The sequence below is a fragment of the Mercenaria mercenaria genome, chromosome 6, assembly GCF_021730395.1.
Source record: "Mercenaria mercenaria strain notata chromosome 6, MADL_Memer_1, whole genome shotgun sequence".
In the NCBI taxonomy this organism is placed as follows: Eukaryota; Metazoa; Mollusca; class Bivalvia; order Venerida; family Veneridae; genus Mercenaria; species Mercenaria mercenaria.
The window spans coordinates 64,732,303-64,754,281 of record NC_069366.1 but is presented as its reverse complement, the minus strand read 5'-3'; the positions used below and the strand labels follow the sequence as shown (position 1 = coordinate 64,754,281).

General features: G+C 34.7%; 1 protein-coding gene across 2 annotated transcripts in view; it reads left to right on the top strand.

Annotated features, from left to right (window-relative positions):
* Positions 1 to 21,971, top strand: part of LOC123548568 (uncharacterized) — a 45,896-nt gene extending 23,925 nt beyond the window's left edge. For both annotated transcript variants that reach the window (XM_045335934.2, XM_045335933.2), the window contains exons 3-11: positions 1,354 to 1,523; positions 2,819 to 3,169; positions 5,281 to 5,401; positions 5,961 to 6,101; positions 6,497 to 6,608; positions 7,159 to 7,290; positions 11,373 to 11,477; positions 14,344 to 14,523; positions 15,255 to 21,971. In XM_045335934.2, the coding sequence (XP_045191869.2) occupies positions 1,354 to 1,523; positions 2,819 to 3,169; positions 5,281 to 5,401; positions 5,961 to 6,101; positions 6,497 to 6,608; positions 7,159 to 7,290; positions 11,373 to 11,477; positions 14,344 to 14,523; positions 15,255 to 15,457 (1,515 nt within the window). In that variant the 3' untranslated portion in view covers positions 15,458 to 21,971. The remainder of the gene's footprint in view (positions 1 to 1,353; positions 1,524 to 2,818; positions 3,170 to 5,280; positions 5,402 to 5,960; positions 6,102 to 6,496; positions 6,609 to 7,158; positions 7,291 to 11,372; positions 11,478 to 14,343; positions 14,524 to 15,254) is intronic.
* Positions 21,972 to 21,979: the final 8 nt, after the last annotated feature.

The following is a 21,979-nucleotide window of genomic DNA, read 5'->3' as shown; positions in this document are numbered from 1 at the left end:
CATTGTAATTATATTTGACGACAATGAAATTTAACTTTTTTTGTTATTTCTCGTTTTTGGATATATACATTTTACATTTTGATACATAAATGTTGTGTAAACCAACATATCACCATTGAGAACAATAAACAACTTTGACTAAAAGATCAAAACTTAATAACGTTTCTTAATGTCGCTAATTTTTTTCAAAGGAATGTATGCATTATTCTATATAATCTTCATGCATTACTAAACTTTCTATCAGGGCCTCACTACAACTTACAAAATAACTGTCAGTGTAAGTCATCAAAAAAGCGTGCATATTGTATATTGAATACAAAGGGATTTAAACAAATGTAGGTCATAAATTGTCTGCCTGATAAGTTGTTTGAAAAAGGACCTATCTGATTTCTCTTCCACTTTTGATCAATGTTTAATGTTGACTTCAGTTTATTGATCAATTCATAGTTGTTCCTCTTTGATTTATTTGGGTAGGTACCGTCTCTATGGAGTGAGTGCACTGTACAAAAAAACATAACTTCAGATTGCTAAATTCTTTTTCAATGATCTCTTCATATTAAATTTACTTGTCCAACTCCAAGGATAACTCACTTCATACTAATAGTCTGATGTCTCTCTGGACAATACAAAATCACAAAAGAAGTGAAATTCTGTATTTAATTATACTTAATTAACTCGAATATACACAAAATTAATGTTCATTTAATTCAGTATTTCAAAAATGTTTTTGGATGTCTTATCCCCTTTAGAAAAACTTTGATCAAATCACAGATTTTCATGTCGGAATTATTATCTTGTATATCAATTTTAAAAATGCAGTTCGAAACAGATATGATAATTATCAATATGTAAGATAAATCAAACTTTTGCCATATTTAAAAAGTGAGTGAGTTCAATCAGTGGAGGCAATTTATTCTATATAATTCATATTTTGTGACATTGATCATTGTGGTGTTCATTTTCATGTGAAATCACATCACTTTGATCATTACATTGTATGACTAGAGGCTTACATTGTATAAAGAAAGTGCTTTTAGAAGGTGTCTAAACTGATAAATGAGATCTTGTTTGGTTGTCACAGATTTAGGGAGACTTCACTCTATACAGTCTTAAATACGAGATTTTCAGTTTATAGATCTTTTGTGGATAAAACAGTAATGTTGAAATTTTATGTTAAGTGATAGACATTTCTTTATAATTGTATATAATAATAATTTCAAGATTAACTCTCAACACATTCTGTCCTTTGGTGGCAAAATGTTGTAAAGGTTTCTGAGAAGCCAAGGGCATAAATTATACTTTTAGAAACTTTGTTTCAAGAACCAGTTAAAGATTTTGTGTATTATTATTCAGTCAAGAGAAGACAGAAATCGAGGAGACAGTAGACACTTACATCGTCAGTCAATCTCGTTAGACTTTACTAGTCCAGAGGAAGTTTTATACTGTCCATACTACACACGTAGATCACGAAGTCTGGACCAGGAACTACTCCAGTTTGATGATTGTATCCATGGTGATGACAGGTGAATGTATATTTTATATATAAATAATTCAATATCTTTGAGATATGGGTAAATACTTGTATAATAAAAGCTTTTGACAAAGGATAGTCTTTTAACCCTGATTTATATGGACAGGTTATGAGTGTATTTTCATGCTTCCCAAAGAGGAAGCATGTAGCCACTGCTTCGTCCGTCTGTCCAGCAATCAGGAATATTTCTCAGCAGCCGCTGTCTGAAACTTGAGTGAAATTTCACAGGAAGCTTCTCTCCCAAAAGGAGATGCTCATATTATTTTCATGTTCAGGTAAGATTTATTTTCACGGAGTTATTGCCCTTTGATTATTTAGTATTTGTTAGCAACCATTGGCTGGAATTCAGTGAAACTTGATTGTTTTTTCACTGAGTTATTACCCTTTGATTATTTAACATAAGTATGCTATAGTAGCATTTCTTATATGCAGTATTCCTCAGCAAGGCCTGAATGATACTCAGAGAAACTTCAGAGGAAGGAAGCTTCACTTGTGATGATAAGACATTTGAATACAAATATTACTTTGAATGGATTTAATTTGTTGGTTTTAAAAAATAATGGTATTAGAGGAAAAGGCTTTTTCATGAAGATTACGTCATAATTTGTAGATTTCTAAATTTAAAAACAAAGTTCATCTAGATTGTGGATTGACTCTGCCATGAAATCCCCAATGAATATTTAAATATTGATTTATTTCAAATGGGCTGTGTGAGAATAGACTGATTAGTACACTTGTAATTTGTAAATGTTCATTTTAGCATAAAATTGCTGTTTTTGTCGTATTGAGGTTTTGAACTGGAGAGTTAACTGTTAACAGAGAGATTCTTGCAAACACATGCTGTTAACACATCTGTATGTGTGCGCTCCGCAGCACAGCGTGAACATATTATGCCGCTGTAACGGATAATTCAAAAGGAAATAATGTCCATGAGATCAGACAATACTGACATTCCCACACATTTTCATAAATAGTTAATGGCAGTACTTGATGATACTTTCATATTTTTTAAGCTTTTTACATGTTTTATGCTAGAGTAGCATTGTTTTCTCCCAGGCTTGGGCACCAACTAATCCTTCAGGATTTTGCAGACATTATAACATGAGAAAACATGTGTAATCCTTACAGTTCAATTTGACTTATGTTACTATCTTATAAATATACATGTATGCTGTCTAGTATATTAAATCTTTCATAAATTTAGTTCTCAAAGTCTTTCTGAACAGGATTTCATTTAGTTTTAAGAAAATTCGACAAAATATTGAAATTAATCTTGTTATATTTCAGACCGTTAGAGTCTGACGAGCCAAATATAGCCATCTCTAGCTCAAACTTCCAAGATGATGAGATTAACACACAGGAGAAAGTGTTTGAGAAGCAGCCGTACAATGTTCCTGTATCCCTGTCCAACTGTAACCTTCCTGTTCCAATCCCAAGCTGTAGTAGCTCAGACGAAGAGGAGAATATGCGAATGCCGGGCGCCAGTAACCAGGATATGGCTGGTGTCAGTGTATTTGATATGGACAATTTTGACATCATGCCACAGTCAGAACTTGCAGCTAATTTAGAACTTGCAAATGACAATATGTTGTATGGCCCATGCTCAAAGGGGAAGCACTCTAGAGGACACAAAATGAGGTAATCATGATAATAAAATATAAGCTGTGAAATTGTATTTGTGGGGGTTAACTTAAATCCCAATGAACAAATGAAATTCCTGTATATTTTACCTCCAGAAGTTGAAATCCACAGATTCATATCTGCACAAAATAACCATTTTGACTAAAACCACAAAATTTCACACCCACGAAACTTAACAATTTAAAGGTCCATTACTAAGGGAAAGTGAGTTGGCAATTTTTTTCATAGCCAGTGCATAGACTTCTGCAAGACACTAAATAATGAAGATTGGCAGGTCAAAATTTACAGAAGGTCTTTGTAACTCAAAGAAATGTATGTGTATTATGTTGAAATTTCAATGAATCGACAGAATGACCCCCAGGTCTTTTTAACTTTCTTCATACTTCATAGAAAAATAATGGTACATATACTGCGATTTATTTCGAATTTCTACATACCAACTTTCATTTTCCAATAAAATGAAATGGTTTCTGTGCTTTTTAAAAGAAATTAAAATGTTCACTTTCCTTAGTATTGGACCTTCAACAGGAAATAGTCCAGGGCGTTCGGTTGACCCGAGGTCCCGGGTTTTGACCCGCAAAAATCGAGAAAAACTCGTATTTGACCCGCATAAATTACGCCACGTGCGTCGGCTTGATTCGCGGTAATTTAGTTTGATGCGTCTCAAGTCCGATAGTTCTGCCCCCTGTCAATCAAAATCCCAGTGAATTTCAATATTGTTCGCCGACACAAGCGGAAATATGGCAGTAGGCGGAGCGTCGTATGTTAATTAGCTACCGACAGATGTCAGTCACGCCACGCGCCAAATGACACGTGATTATCTCGCGGTTTGTATTTAGTACAATATGCCTTGTCATTATCAAAAGTGTTTATTGATCAATGTGTAAAAGTTAATTGATAAACAATGCAGCCTTAGATTAACGTGTTTGTACCACTTGTTAATTATTTTGTGTGCTCGATACGATTACATGAGCCGGTCGGCCGTCACGGTCTATAGCAAATTTATTATCATTGCCGAGGCTTTGTTTGGGCCAAAACAAATTAAATAAGCAGAAATTATACGTGGTAAGATGAGAAAATGAAATTTAAAACAGTTATTTTTTCAAGAATTTCAAATGTTACTTTCGTTTTCCGTATTTGTCACTCGTTTTCGAGACCGCCATTTTCGGACATTTTTATCATTTCTTACAAGATTTTTCTAGTATAATCTGAATAAAAAGCCAATAAAACGTCTGCATACAAGAGAAAATATGATCACTGTTGCCAAAGCAGCTCTTATTTAGAAGAATTTGCTGAGAATAAAATCATGCAAAGCACCAAACCCCACCCACTTTTCAGGCAATGTGCAAAATAAGACAACTAAAATATGAATTGCTTAAGAAAATCTGTTATGACTAATGTACTTGTTTTGGATAAAGTCTGTGGGAGTTGCATTAATAACAGTATACATGTAGCTTGACCCATGAAAAGCTGATCTTGACTCTTGAAAATCTGATTTTGACTCTTGAAAATTTAGGCTGAAGAGTCAATGACTCTTGAGTTTCAGAAGCTACCGAAAGCCCTGAAATACCTTAGTTAATATTGAACCACAAAGTTTTGCAAGCTAAATCCTCAATGAGCACCCTGTCATAAGTGCAATTTTCTCTTGCCCTGCTAAAGTTCTATTATGAGCTTGTCCATATTTCAATATGGACAGTACCAGTAACTGTTAAAAGGGGAGGTTACCAAAAAGATACTGACTGAATAGCGGAAAGTGCAGATCTTAATCAGACTGCATGGATGTGCAGGCTGATCATAATGTACACTGGTCGCAAAGGCAGAATCTATCCTGGCTAGCATGGTAAGGGTTAAAAGTAAACATAGATTATTTTATTTCTGCACATTCTGGCTCAAAAGTTGATCTCGGCCATAGGTTGAGGGGATGTTTTTGCTAAAAGCTTTTGATTTTAACATAACTCCTTTCGTAAGTCTAGAGAGGAATTTTCTGTTCTTTCATATGCTGCATTATGCTTGATGTAACATTTACAAATCTTCTATAGTTCTTGCAGTAAGCATGTCAGAAATATGAAAGAAATATTGTGGATTCATGTATATATTATTGCTGACAGAATGGATGACAACGAGCCTATCTATGAAGACATAGACCAGCTTGAGTTACTCCTAGAGGACAGTGAGAGAGATAGTGAGATTACAAGAACCACACAGCCACTCTGTAGTGCTATAACCAAGGTAAAGTTTGAAAGATTTTAAATTATAATATTAAACCTTAAAAGTTTGAAGTTTCTTGTAACTAAGTAGGTTTTGTCAAATTTCTGTATAGACTTGGCTTGAATATCTGACACTGCCACTGTGCTGCAATGACTTAGATATTAAAGCATTACGCAAAAGTTTTGATCTTAAATTCTTTGCAACTTAAATAACAATTTAGTACTTAACAATTAATAGTTACTTTACAATTAAATTATTAATAGTGAATTATTATAAAACTTCCTGTAAAAAAAAATTACACGCAGAATTCCATTGAATTGAATTTTGCTATGAATACAAAATTGCCATAAGCGTTAAAATCAACATGCATCTTAAAATTGCCATGCATGTTAAAGTAGCTGAGTGTCAAAATCACCACCTGGTTTAAATTTCCATGTGTGTTAAAACTGACATGCTAGTTTAAACATTAAATTGCCATGAGAGATTAAATTTCTATGCATGTTAAAATTGCCATGCATGTTAAAATTTCCACAAATATTGAAATTGTTGTGCATGTTTTTAATGACAGATCAATTTTCAGCTAAGACGTAAAAGACGAACTAGAAGCCCGGTGAGTGATGTAGAGAAGGTGATGATCTGGAATGAATACGAGGCTTATGTTGTACAGGTTAAACAGATAGGAACATCAGCCTGTGGACCTACAGCTGTTCTTAATGTACTGGTACGTCTGGTTATAGTTGTAAGTCTGGTTAATGGACTTGTAAGTCAGGTAGTGTGTGTTTGTTTGGTTGTACTCAGAAATGTGATTCAATTTGTTTTGTGGCAAATTGCCTTAAAGATCTTCATAATCAAAATGGTTTTGTTTGCTACCTTTAAATTACTTGCCCTTCATGAATACAACCACTGACCAAATCTATCTTTATTTTACAACTGATATATAAACAATTACTAAGCAGTATTTGGCATTTTACTAGACTTGAATATCAAAATTTGGCTAATCGATCTTATAGTTTTAGCTGATGTATGTTTTAAAATTAAAGAGTATTTTAAAGAGATATTATTGCATTGTATTATGTTTATATATTTTAAGAAAAAATACCTATGCCTATATTGCAGAAAGCTTTTGATTTTCAAGTTGAGAAGGAGGAAGTGGCTCACACTATAAGATCCAACCTTAGAATGGAGGCAGCACCAATACCATACTATCTTTTCTCAAGATACAATGCAGGTAGGATATATTGGATCATGGGTACAGAAAAGGGAGGAAAATATTACAAAAGTCTTCTTTATATATCTTCTTTATATATGTTTGAACAGTCAGTTAAGAGCAGAAAAAAACTTGAGAAAGATATGTTGACACCAAGTATATGAACAGTTGTGATAATACTGAGTATAAGGGGTCTCCTATCGGAGTTGTTAAGGTCCTTGACTTTGAATCGCCTCTCTGCTGTGGATCGAAACCTGGCTTTGGGTTAGAATTCTTTCATGTGAAGAAGCCATCCAGCTGGCTTAATGAGAGTTGGTGCTTCTTCTTGGGTGCTAACCGATATTTCAAATACTGTACGAAGGGGCATCTTGAATCTTCCTGCACCTGAAAAAGTGAAAATTTGCCATACAGCATAATTGTGTCATTGTTACGATGAAGCTCTGATATAAGAACAAGAGCCCAGTATCTTGTTGGTGAAGCTGCCTTAGTGATGAGGAGCAGTTTAAAAGTCTTGTGTTAATGGCATTTTCATTGAAATATGAATCCTTGAAAGCATTTTCTAATATTGCAGGAACAACAGCACAAGATTTAGTTGATGGTGTTACCTCGGTCACTAGAGGAGCAATTAGAGGCAGGTTCTTCCATTTCTATCCTCCTAGAGAAATTGAATTGCTCAAATGGCTTGGACATTGGATGAAGAAGGGTAAGTTCTATAAGATGGTAAATTGCAGAAATGGGCTTAAATTAGCAATTTTATTCACAACAAAACTATATATATATCAAATGGAAAGTTATAGAAATTCTGAGATAATTGCTGACATTAATCAGATATATTACAAAGATATTGTAGAATTTGAAGGTTTTTGTGTCAGTTTTATTTTGAGGTTTTATATGTTTAGAATTCACCACTTTAAATGATTATATTTTTGATGGTAGTGAAATTTCAAAGGTCATACAATATGATAATGTGTTTGTTTATGTGTGTCTGCCATGCATGAACATAGTACACATTGACTTTTTGTGCCCCCCCCCCCCCCCCCCCATGAGCGGTGGGGGCATATAGATTTGGTCTTATCCGTATGTCTGTCCATCCGAAGTCCGTGACACGCCTAGCTCAATAACTCAAAGAGTTGGATATAAATTGATGAAACCTTGCATGAGTCTTTAATTTAATATGAACTTGCGCACCTCCTATTTTTTGTCTGGCTCCGCACCTTATTTCCAGAGTTATGGCCCCTGATACAGTCAAAAGCGCACATTTTCACCTTGTGATGTGCCTAGTTCAAAAAGTATTTCATACAAATTGATGAAACCTTGCAGGAGTCTTTATCATGATATAAACTTTAGCACCTTTTATTTTTTGTCAAAAATGCACATTTTCACTTAATGATGTGCCTAGCTGAAAAAGTATTTGATGTAAATTCATGAAACCCTGCATGAGTCTTGATTATGATGTGACCTGGCACAACTGGCATTCTTCTTGAGAATCTAAGTGCATATTACAGAGTTATGGCCCTTGAAATAACCAAAATAGTAGATTTTTGTTTGTGATGCTCTAAGCTCCGCCCCTTATTTCCAGAGTTATGGCCCATTTTCACCTTGTGACGCGCCTAGCTCAAAAAGCATTTGATGTAGATTGATGAAACCTTGCATGAGTCTTAATCATGATATGAACTTGCGCACCTGGCTGCACCCCTATTGCCAGAGTTTTGACCCCTGAAATAGTCAAAAATGCACATTTTCACCTTGTGATGTGTCTACCTCAAAAAGTATTTCATATAAATTGATGAAACCTTGCTTGAGTCTTTATCGTGATATGAACTTGTGCACCTCCTATTTTTCGTCTGGTTCCACCCCCTATTTCTAGAGTTATGGCCCCTGAAATAGTCAAAAATGCACATTTTCACCTTGTGATGTGCCTAGCTCAAAAAGTACTTCATATAAATTGATGAAACCTTGTTTGAGTCTTAATCATGATATGAACTTGTGCACTTTCTATTTTTCGTCTGGTTCCGACTCCTATTTCAAGAGTTATGGCCCCTGATATAGTCAAAAATGTAATTTTTATACGCCCGTTTGAAAAACGGGACGTATTATGGGAACGCCCCTGGCGGGCGGGCGGGCGGGCGGGTTGGCGGGCGGGCGGGCGGGCGGGCGGGCGGCGTCCACAGACCTTGTCCGGAGCATATCTTCTACATGCATGAAGGGATTTTGATGAAACTTGGCACAGTTGTTCACCATCATGAGACGGAGTGTCATGCGCAAGAACCAGGTCCCTAGGTCTAAGGTCAAGGTCACACTTAGAGGTCAAAGGTCAAATTCAAGAATGACTTTGTCCGGAGCATATCTTCCTCATGCATAGAGGGATTTTGATGAAAGTTGGCACAATTGTTCATCATCATGAGAAGGAGTGTCATGCGCAAGAACCAGGTCCCTAGGTCTAAGGTCAAGGTCACACTTAGAGGTCAAAGGATACAAGAATGAAAACTTTGTCCGGAGCATTTCTTCTTCATGCATAGAGGGATTTTGATATAACTTGGCACAAATGTTCACCACCATGAGGCGGAGTGTCATGCACAAGAACCAGGTCTCTAGGTCTAAGGTCAAGGTCACACTTAGAGGTCAAAGGATATAAGAATGAAAACCTTGTCCGGAGCATGTCTTCTTCATGCATAGAGGGATTTTGATATAACTTGGCACAAATGTTCACCACCACGAGACGTAGTGTCATGCGCAAGAACCAGGTCCCTAGGTCTAAGGTCAAGGTCACACTTAGAGGCCAAAGGTCAGATACAAGAATGACTTTGTCCGAAGCATTTCTTCTTCATGCATGGAGGGATTTTGATGTAACTTGACACAATTATACACCATCATGAGACGAAGTGTCATGCGCAGTTCCCTTCTTTCGAATTACTTCCCTTTGTTGTTACTATAAATAGCTTATATTGTAACTTTTTCATTACTAGTCATAGGGAAAAATCGAGACCACTTTTCTGTAGTACAATATGCTTGCTACATCCAATTTTGAGGTGTATTTTGACCAGTCTCTACCTGGAAAAGATTTTTGTGAGGACTTACAATTTTTTTTTTTTTTTTTTTTTTTTTTTAAAGATTAACTTCCCTTAGTTGTTACTATAAATAACTTATATTGTAACTTTTTTATAATTGACCGTAGGGAAAAACCAAGACCACTTTTCTATGGTACAACATAGATGTTACTTTCCAATTTTAGGTGTATTTTAAGGTATCTCTACCTGGTAAGGAGTTTTTTTGTGGACTTAGAAAAACAAAACATTTAGTTATTACTAAACAACCACAAAGTTAAAATTCCATTTGCAAATACAGGTGCTAGAGTAAAGAAATTTGCTGTGACGGGCGCATTTTGTGACATTCTTGCACTCTTGTTTACCTTGTGATGCGCCTAGCTCAAAAAGTATTTCATATGAGTTGATTAAACCTTGTATGAGTATTTATCATGATATGAACTTGCACACCTCCTATTTTTTCGTCTGGTTCTGCCTTTTCCAGAGTTATGGCCCCTGAAACAGTTAAAAATTCACATTTTCTCCTTGTGACGTGCCTAGCTCAAAAAGTATTTGATATAAATTGATAAAAACTTGCATGAGTCTTTATCATGATATAAACATTAGCACCTTTTATTTTTCGTCTGGCTCCACCCCATATTTTTTAAGTTATGGTCCCTGAAATAGTCAAAAATGCACATTTTCACCTAATGACGTGCCTAGCTCAAAAAGTATTTGATATAAATTGATAAAAACTTGCATGAGTCTTTATCATGATATAAACATTAGCACCTTTTATTTTTCGTCTGGCTCCACCCCATATTTTTAAAGTTATGGTCCCTGAAATAGTCAAAAATGCACATTTTCACCTAATGACGTGCCTAGCTCAAAAAGTATTTGATGTAAATTCATGAAATACTGCACGAGTCTTGATTATGATGTGACCTTGCACACTAGGCATTCTTCTTGAGAATCTTAGTGCTTGTTACAGAGTTATGGCCAATATAGTGGATTTTTTGTTTGTGATACTCATAGCTTAAAAAGTATATTACCTAGAATAATGAATCCTTTATGTAAAATGTTTGTTGAATCTATACCCCCTTAAGACTGCAAATATTTGAGTTATTGCCCCTTAGTTGTGACAAATGTACCAGTGGGGAGCACACCCTTGTCTTACAGACACATTCTAGTTGTTAAATCCTATATTTGATAAATGTTTACAAAATTACAATATTTGTGACCAACATATTTCGTGTACAGGGCATAACTTTATAACTATGCATGTATTAACTGCAAGCTTGGGGTATAGGTAGATGGTGATGAGATAATACGCTGAGCACATTTTCTTTGTCAGTAGGTTAAAAGTCAAGGTGACAGATTGAGTGTATATTACCCTTCTTGAGATGCTCTTATCTTGATTTCAATTATTGAAGTGATTTGACAGAAGTTAAGGCAGTGTGAGCTCTGCATTGAAGAGTGTTTACTGTTGATCATTATGATGATTAGATGAGCCGTGCCATGGGAAAACCAACATAGTGGGTGTGCGACCAGCATGGATCCAGACCAGCCTGCGCATCCGCGCAGTCTGGTCAGGATCCATGCTGTTCGCTAACGGTTTCTCTAATTGTAATAGGCTTTGAAAGCGAACAGCATGGATCCTGACCAGACTGGGCGGATGCGCAGGCTGGTCTGGATCCTTGCTGGTCGCATACCCACTATGTTGGTTTTCTCATGACACGGCTCAGATGTTGTTTATATTCAGGAGCTGTTCCCGTAGCTACATTAAATCTGCAGCGAGGCGTGAAACCAGGCTGGACTATACCAGATGCCTGGCATCATCAAATGGTGTATGGTGTTAGTAGTAAAGGTAAGTTAAAACTACATTTGTCCTCCCACTTAGCTTAGTAAGGAGCATGCAGATCTATTTGTCATGAATGCAAACCCGGTGCAAGGCATATTATATTCTTTGTGATAATTGATAAAAGACATTGTGTCTGACATCAGTCTTCCTCCACCTCTGATTCATATGGGGAGGTTTGCAAGTGTTTGCAGAGAACGTCTAAAGAATCCAGGAACACTGGTCAAGTTAACTGCCCACCATTACATAACTGAAATACGGTTGAAAAGCCCACCCAAAAAACAAAAGTGTATTGAGACTTTATTAGTGTCAAAGCATCTCTATCCTTCATTCTAGAGGATATTTCCAAAGTTGTATTATGGATCAGTCCAATTTTGTGTCTAGTGAGTATCTTCTTATTTACTGGAAGTTAATGAAAAAATTAAGCATCAGCAGCTACCTTATCAAAACAGTAGCTTAAGAATGTTCCAGGTCACTATATGGTAGGTCAAGGTAACACTTGTGGAGACAATATCTAATTTCTTAGCTCGATTATTCCTAGTATATGGAAAGCTATCCTACTCAGCCTGGCGTCGGTGTTCTCTGCATCCACACCTTGGTTAAAGTTTTGATGCACTTTCTCTTTATTTCTGTAACTACTTTATGAATTTGCTTCAAACTTAAAAACAGTTATTGTACCCCCCGACAACAAAGTTGTGAGGGGGGGTATACTGGTTTCAGGTTGTCTGTCTGTCTGTCTGTCCGTCTGTCCATAGACACAATCTTGTGCGCTCCATCTCTCCTTATCCCCGTGACAGAATTTAATGAAACTTCACACAAGTGATCAGTACCAACAGTAGTTGTGCATGGGCATGTTAGGTTCTTTTAGAAAAAGATTTGCAGAGTTATGGGACTTTGTTTTTTTGTTACTATACTATATACATAGACACAATCTTGTGCGCACCATCTCTCCTCATCCCCTTGACACAATTTAATGAAACTTCACACAAGTGATCAGTACCAACAGTAGTTGTGCATGGGGCATGTTAGGTTCTTTTAGAGAAAAAAATTGCAGAGTTATGGGACTTTGTTTTTTTGTTACTATACTATATACATAGACACAATCTTGTGCGCACCATCTCTCCTCATCCCCTTGACACAATTTAATGAAACTTCACACAAGTGATCAGTAACAACAGTAGTTGTGCATGGGGCATGTTAGGTTCTTTCAGCGACAAAAATTGCACAGTTATGGGACTTTGTTTCTTGTTAACATACTATGTACATAAAGTCTGCATATGCAATCTTGTGCGTGCCTAATCTACCAAACCCTTGCACACAATTTAATGAAACTTCACACAAGTGATCAGTACCAACCCTAGTTGTGCATGGTGCATGTTACATTCTTTTAGATAAATATTCTGCATAGTTATGGGACTTTGTTTTTTGTTACTATACTGTATACATACAGTCTATATACATGCAGTCCATATAATAATGCAATCTTGTTTGCGTCAAATTGCAATGTACTGTGTCAGTGCATGCGGGGGGTACATTCATCACCTTTAGTGATAGCTCTAGTTCCTCCCAATCACCACTTCTTGTGGCTCAGGGGCCATAATTCTTACATCAATATTTCATGAATTATTCCATCTTTTTACAAAACATTTCAGGTAAAAGTTTTGGTGCTCCTTCACTCTATCTTACTTATTACTGGACTGATTTTATTCAAACTAAAAATGGTTCTTCCACATCCTCATCAGATGACACAAGGTCCATACCTCTTGCACAAATGTTTAATAAATTATGTCCCCTTTTATGCTTAGAATTTCAGTTTAATTTTGATGTTTTTTCACCATATCTTTGTTGTTACAGAATGGATTTGGTTTAAACTTAGAATGTTTGTTCCTTAACATCACCTGCATATGACACAAGGTCCATAATGCTGGCACCAGTATGTTATGAGTTATACCCCCTAACTAATAATTTCAGGCACTTTTGCACTATCTCAGTTATTACTCTACAGATTTGATTCAAACTTAAAATAGAATGTTCTTCCACATTATTTGCCACAAGATGTAACACATGGTGCATTACTTTTGCAGAAATTTTTCATTATACTTATTTAATGTTTTGATACATTTTATCTCTATCTCTGTTATTACTGAATACATTTCACACAGTCTTAAAGCTACTTGCCCAGTGTTTGAAGAAATGTTTTAAAATGGGCATTTCCATCAAGTTTGGCATAGAATGTATATATGACACTGATCAGTGATAAAGTGGGTGAAAATAAAAGTTAGATATTGGTAAAAATGCATGAAGACTGTAAATTTCCTGCAAATTTCAAAAGTGTTGGCAACAGTTTCTGTTTACTACCTTCTGCACAGTATTTTTTGGTTATTTATAAGAAGTTCTTACAAAAATTTCATGTCAATAAGTTTGTACCACTAGTCACTTTAAGAGTACTAATTTTTTTTACAGACTTTTGAGAGAAATTATTTTCTGCCTAAAATGTGCGGGTTAATCCCATTAAGGTATATTCGAATATCTTCATCCACATTGGAGTCATTAAACACTCCATTGACAGCTACAGCTTCTTCAAATGTGCCTAATTCTTCTAACCAGCATCGAAATAGTTGATTGTGCTGCATCTGTGACAGCTCTTGTTTAAAAACATAAGTATGAAGTAAAAAAAAAAAACCTTAGAAATCCGTACAAATGTCCATATATTTCTCAAAAATAGATACTAGTATATTGATAATGTTTTATCGCAAAGTGCATAGTTACAGGCATTTAATATTCTCATAAAAAGAAGAGAAAATTTTGTAATCAAGAAAACTTACCTCTTCTTGGGACAGTTTACCAGTGATTTTATATTTTCCTACCTTTATAGGTATATATCTTACAAACCCACTGGAGATAGTGCCAGAGAGTGTGATAATGGAACAGTTAACCAGTGATTCGGTTCTGCTGGTAAGACGTCAGGATGTTGTTGGCAGGTTCCGAGACTGGTGTCCACTCAATGAGATTATCAAACAGCGAGATCCAAGATGGCGAACAATGAATGTGCTTGGTATGTAGTGCTTTTGATTTTGTTATAAGAAATTTGTAAAGGGGGTCTCCATGGTGGAGTTGTTAAAGTCATTGACTTCCAGTCCTGTATGGATTCAAGTCCTGCTCTGGTGATCAAATAAGGAAGGCTTCCCCATGCCACCCGAAGCTATCCATATTGCATGGGAAATGTTCTACTCGTGCCCACCCATGCCTGAAAATGTTCAGAGGGACACATGGGGGTCATCCTCAACTGTTAAGTTTGGAAAGTTGCAGTATGGCCTATATTGTGAGGTAAAACTAAGAATAAGAGAAAAGTGTAGAACTTCATGGAAAAGACCGGTTACAATTTACTATGAAATCATTATTTGTGGATTTCTTGATGTGTTAGTCAATGAAAGTAAATCCTAAGAAACAAGTAAAACTCACTTTTATTTCACATCTGAAATTTGAAATCCATGAATGCAGTTTGACCAAAACCACTATACTGTATTCCCATGAAATTAAATGACTTTGCAGGACTTAGAAAAAATAAAAAAAAAATAAAAAGATTTGTCTGCTACCCTTTTCCCTCTGTGTTATCACATGCAAGAAATATATATGTGTAGGAGTCATTTTAGCAAATTTTCAGTCTTATTAGTTGTTTAACTGTTTATTTTTCTTGAAGAAAGACAGTCATACAGCGTAAGCTACTGAAAAGATGTCGACTTTTTTTATCATACTTATGCATGATATATTCTAATTTTTAAACAGGTCAGGTAGTCCATATGTTACGAGAACAATACATGCCGGCAGAGCAGATGATAACAATGAAAAGTCAGCTGACCTCACATGTATCTATACCAGCGGCTTACAAGGCGGGAATTATACTCTTTATGAGGGGGAATTGCCAGTCAATGGAAGATCTCCTGGCTGCTCCAGAACTACCCATGAAATGTCAGCAAGCAGAAACTTAGCATCTTGACTGTATAATCTAAACGAAAGCAAGATGGATTTTCGGACAGTTCAACTTCTCTAGATCATGCATCTGTTTCCTGTTCCTGGGTTTGAAGTGATAATTTTGGTGTATTTTTGGCTTAAATAATTTATCATAATTTTGCTTTTATTTTTGAACATTTAATCCATCTTATTTGTTAAAGGAAAATAGTTTTGTGTGAACTAGGTTAATTGTTACAAACTTATTGTTTAAGTTATTTGTGTAAAAATTCCAGCTGTTCCTATATGATATAGCTATAATTACCTATAAAAGATTTTTAAAGGTGACATTTTATTTCTGATGAATGCTTATACAGTATCATTTCTTTTTAATATACATGTATCACCTGTGCCAACATATTCAGTTATGGGTCAGAATTTGTCAGTGGTTGCTTAGTCCTTGGGTGACTATGTTGAAGACAGTATGTGCTGTCAAGAATCATGTTGAGGCCAGGAATGAGAAAATATTCAGAGGGTGTATCTGCTCTTATATAAGATCATTCAGAATATAATCACAAAAAAATGCTGTATTTGCAAACATAGCAAGATATATATCTCTTTGATCCTTAATTTTGCTAGTGGTGAACAGTTTTGAATATTGCAACCACAGGTATGAAAATTAATTGTAAAAGATTATGTTTCATATCTTAGGATAAAGCAGAAAACAAAATGCATGACACTTTAATTTTTTGAATGCGAATGTGTCTGTAAAAATCTGTATGCTTCAGTTTTTTCGCACATGTCTCAGCAATTAAACCATGTGTCACGGAGTTAAATTAGCTGTCCTTAGTAAATACTAACCATTGTCTTTCAATTTAGGGCATTGTATAATGTTATGCATGTACTGTAGTTAGAGGTCTGTAGAGTTTTAAAATAATTTTTGTGTCCTAAGGATTTATAGATTAATTAGCTCGACTATTATAATAGTGGAGCTATTCTACCCGCCCAAACGTCGGCATGAGTGTCACACAGATGTTAAAGTTTGCGTACTACCCCAAATATTTTCAGTCCATTGAGATACTGCTTAGATATTTTGCATACTTGTTTACCATCATGACCCCAGTCTGTAAAAAAGAGGAGGCAACTCTGTCAAGCATTTTGACTGAATTATGGCCCCTTTTCGACTTAGAATATGCTTATTGTCATGTTAAAGTTTGCGTACCACCCCAAATATTTTCAAAGTCCATTGAGATATTGCTTTGATATTTTGCATACTTGTTTACCATCTTGACCCCAATCTGTAAACAGGAGAAGACAACTCTGTCAAGCATTTTGGCTGCATTATGGCCCCTTTTCGACTTAGAATATGCTTATTGTAATGTTAAAGTTTTACTCATAGCTTATATTATACTATCAAGCACTGAGAATAGTCGAGCACACTGTCCACTGACAGCTCTTGTTTTATATCCTTGTCACTGTACCTGTCCTGGTAAAACTCTTCTTTCACTGAAGTAAAAATTTCAAATACTCTTTTATTACCCAATAAACGCACCTTCCTCCAAACAAATAAAAAAAAATTTGGGCTTTAATAAACCTCTGCCTATGCAAAATGTAATGCACCATGAGGTATAAATAAGGGAATATACGATATTCATGAATATCACTGAAACTGTGCAGATGTTTTTAATGTTAGGAGGGAGCATTATTCTAAGGGATATTGCCCTCTGTACATGAGATGCAACCTGAGTTCAAGTCGCCATATGACCTATCATGTGTCCGTGCAACGTTAAATGCAAAAAAACAAAAAACAAAGCAACCTGATTTCAAACACAACAAAGTAACGTGTTTTCATGTTCTGGCTTCAAGTCCTCATCAGATGAAATGATAAAACAGTGATATAAATCTGATACAGCAAAACGGTGTTTAATTTAGCATCAGTAGCAAGTGCCCCAGGGCTGACTCGAGCAATTATTTTGGTCCTCTGCCATTTCTCTTGTACTTTTTATATTTAAATGACTTGAATCTCTGGATAACATGAGCTTTTTGCTCATTCGATTTCAATTACGGGGATCAATGTTTTGCTGTTTTTATTTTTTAGTCTGAAGAAGGCTTGAAGTTGAATTATTTAGAGACAAAAGAGTATTTATTCTTGTATCTTATAAAGCTTCCCTTTGAAATGAACTCTGATAGAGATAATCCTTATTGATGGACTGTTAGTTTTAGTGCTGTGGATTATTCCAGATTTGTACATAATATCCAAATCCTTTAGCGAAGTGTTTATTGTATGTATTGATAATGGTTGTTACTTTTCTTTTGTAAATATGGCAGACACAAATGTTTATGGATACCGTGTCATTTTAATATGCATCACAGGTTATATATATGTGTATGAATTGATGTGTGGTACACTTTGAAAAGTTTAAAATGTTTACATGTGTGTGTAATGAAGGTAGTCACGTTCATTTTGTTTCCCCGTGTTATTTTCATGTTAAAATCTTAGTCACGTTTAATTTCCGTTATAGCTTAAGGCAGTAAAATACATGCTTTATACATTTTTTTACTACAGGCAAATGTTTCACGAAACCACAAGGAAAATCTTTCATACTTGTTGATTAAAGGGCAGATTGAAATTTGAACAAAAAAGTTATATTTGTATATGTACAATTTAGAAAGAAAAAGTTCCCAGAACATAATGAGCCAAATATTAGTTATTAAACCTCTTCTATCAGTTTCCTGATATGATATGCTTACCTAATGCAACGAAGTATTCAGACTTTCCAAGTTGACTAAAGCCAGTGGTCTGTCTTATTCTATAATGAGTTTATGCTAAATATATTTTAGCTCGAGTCATGATAAAAAGTTCAAGCCTACTTGAACCACTCTTCGAGTATTCTTCCTTGAAAGACTAATATGGGTGTGATACGTGAACATGTCTTGACTCCTTTGGGATTTAAACTGATGACTATAGCTTGAGCTGCGAACACCTTAACCGCTAGACCATCACTCTCCTTACTTATAAATTTTTAAGTACTGAAACATCATTCTTTGTATATATCTGAGCTATCATTCTGTTGAAACAGAACTTAGTGTCAGTCATCATGCCACCCACACAGTTAGCTCTATGCGGCTAGCGCATACTGCTATGAATTTAGGAACTGAGAGTTCTTTGGCAGGTTGAGTGTTCTCTGTAACAATATGATATTTGTTATGTCTGATGTCTCCACTTTGATTAAAGGTGGGAAGTTGTCAGTTACTTGTGGAGAGCAAATGAGCACTGGAATAGAATCCAGTTACCATAACTAGGGCAATTTACCAACATTATAAAACTAAAATATTTTTTAAATTCAGTGCTAGGCCCACATTAAACAAAATACATTTTGAAAATATTACATACAGAGCATTTACAGAATAAATAAGAATTGAAATGATGGCAAAATAGAAGTTAAAGATTGTTTCGAATTTGAACGGACTTTTTATAGCAAAACATAATTATGGAAAAAGTTCTAAACCATAACTGGCATCTTTGTGTTTACTACATGAACAGTCTTTATTGGTTGGTTATCTGAAAGTACCAGTAGTTTTGCATGTTTGGGCATGATTTTGTTACCAGCTCCAATTTTATTGATGAATTTTGTATATTATATAACATACATTAAAGTGCTAGTATACATCTATTTACAATGTTTTTTTTAAACTTCTGTATAAAAGAAGTAAATGTGTATATAAGTTGTAAATATAATATTATGTAGATACAGCCTTTGTATATATTATAATTTTTTAGTCTGCACATGTATATAGCTTGACTGTACATGAATACAGCTGTACTGTACATGAGTATAGCCTTATTGAGCATTTTATAAGCTTTATTGAAGATTTGCTTTACTGTACGGGAGTTGTGTAAAAGTTTTAAAAAGTCAAGTTTTGTGTTTACTTCTACCATTATTACTACTATATCAGTTCTTCACTACAGAATTTGAAATTGGTCTGACAAAAAAAGGTTGATGTTAATTTCACAAGTGGACCATGGTCTGCACTGGTCGCAAAGGCAGAATCTTTTGCATCCAGCAGGCTACAGGGTAATTAACCAAAAGAGTGTGAATGATGGTATGACTGTTACAGCAGAAATATCACATGTATACTGATAAGTCAGCCAAATTAATGGGAAACATCAAAATTAATACTTGCCAAAAAACACAAGTTATTTCTGCCACTGGCATATAACAGTGGAAAAAATTCTTTGATATTAAAAAGTGAAATGACATATATGAAATCTTGTGTGAAAATTAATGCATTTTCTCTCACTAACTATTTATAATTTTTCAGGTCAGCAATGTAATTGTCAAAGGGATTTATCTTTATACATGTGATTTTTTTTCTTCAGTACTGAAGTATACCTTTAATTGGACTTTTGCCATTTTATAACTCCGGTCTAATTTTTAACCTTTACTTTTAAAAGATACACTGAAAGTAGACTGAAATTTGAGAAAAAACATACTGCTAAAAATTAAGATTTTGCCAAAAAGTCTGCAATTTGAATATGAAATGAAAGGAAATTATATTTGTTTGTTGAGATTTAATTTTGTGGATTGAAACATCATGAAATACTAAAAAAAATTAGTCCTCCCTGAGAAGTTGTGATTTCACAGTGGATGTATGAGTTTTGACTAGTTTATCAGAACCAGTAATAAAGGGTAGGCTATAAGAATGTTATGTATGAAACTGAAATACTTACATTGGGCCTACTACAATCTGTAACAAAGAGTAAGTATATTGGTAGTAAAAGGGTACATTGAAAATAAGATATGTATAATTTTGACAGTCCGATATAAACATTTGTTTGTACTTTACCATGTTGATTTTTTCCGACTGTGTGTGCTTATAACAACAAGTCGGGGTGTTGTTGAAAAAAAGATATTTCTTAACAATGGACATGATTTGTATCCCTTTAAAGTTTTCCTCCTATCTCTGTTTGATCTTCGACCATCACAGTATTGGTTTAATTAGGATGAGGGTGAGATGTGCAGGTACAATGAGTAAATCTGTATACATCATAACAAAGATCAACATATCTTACATTTCCACTTGTGGCTACCCACTTGTGAAAATACTGCAGCTGGTGTTCACTTGTGAAAGATATTTCAATCTTACACTGAAACAAACAAATATCCTTTTATATACTGTAAAATCATTTAATTTTGTGGGCATGAAATTTCGTGGTTTTGGTCTAAACGGCAATTTCATGGGGAAAAGAATTCGTGGATTTCAACTTTTGAACATAAAATGAATAGGAATTTTACTTGTTCGTTGGGTTTAAATTTTGTGGATTGACTCAACCACGAAATCCACAAAAATTAGTCCCCCATGAATATCAATGATTTCACAGTAATTGTCATAGATTTTCATTAGGGATAATAATAGTCCTACCTTGTATTTTCTTGATGTAGGTTTGCTTAATTTCTCAAAGATATACTAGAACCAAATTTCGTATTTGAAAATATGAACAGTTAATATATGTTGTTTATGTAAACATAAAATTAACAAGAGTGTGTGTATTAACAATACTATGCATTAGTTTGAAAATAGTACACACTGTATACTGAATAGTTAAAACACTGTATAAATGTGTAGTACCGCTAAATATACTGGAAGTTTTTTATCGGATGACTGTTACCGCACGACATGTAGCTCTATATACAGTTATTATATATATATAGTAACATTGAATACATTTGATGAGAAATTTGAAGTAAAATATTTTGGTATAAGATGGGCATTGAATGTCTTTAATGTAGTGGTCTGTCAGTTTCTACTGGATTATGTATTTCAGCATTGTATGGTAGTATGGAAAGCCACAACCACATAATCATTATGACCTAAAAATGCTAAATTAACTTACTAGAATTCATAAGAATACAGAAATCTGTAGAAAGAACCACTGATATTTAGAATAAATAAACACATAGAAATTGCTAAGAATACATAAACACACGGGAAATGTTGAGAATACATAATCACATGGGAAAGAATTGCCAAGAATAGGTAATCACATGGGAAATTGCTAAGAATTCATAAACACATGATTTTTTGCCAAGAAAACATAATCATACGGAAATTACCAAGAAAATTTAACCATTCAGGAATTGCCAAGAATAGGTTATCACACAGAATTTGCCAAGAACACAAAATTACACTGGAAAAATTGAGAATACGTTATCACATGGTTATTGCCAAGAATACCTAATCACACAGGAATTGCCTAGAATCTCTAAGCCCATGGGAATTGCCAATAGTCATGAATTTATGGGTTCTCTACCTGAAGTAGCAGAATTTTAAACATAATAATCCAATACTGTCATATATCCTGCATAGTACATATAGCCACTATGTGAAATCACAGTATGTGAGAATACATGTCTTATTTAAAGATTAGTTGACTGATTATGAAAATGCTAGTTCGTGTAACCACATTGTGATATAATTTGTATTAATGAAGAGAAGTTGTTTAAGTTATGCTGTGATTGTTTCTACTGATTAGAATAAACAATTCAACTGTAATACTACTG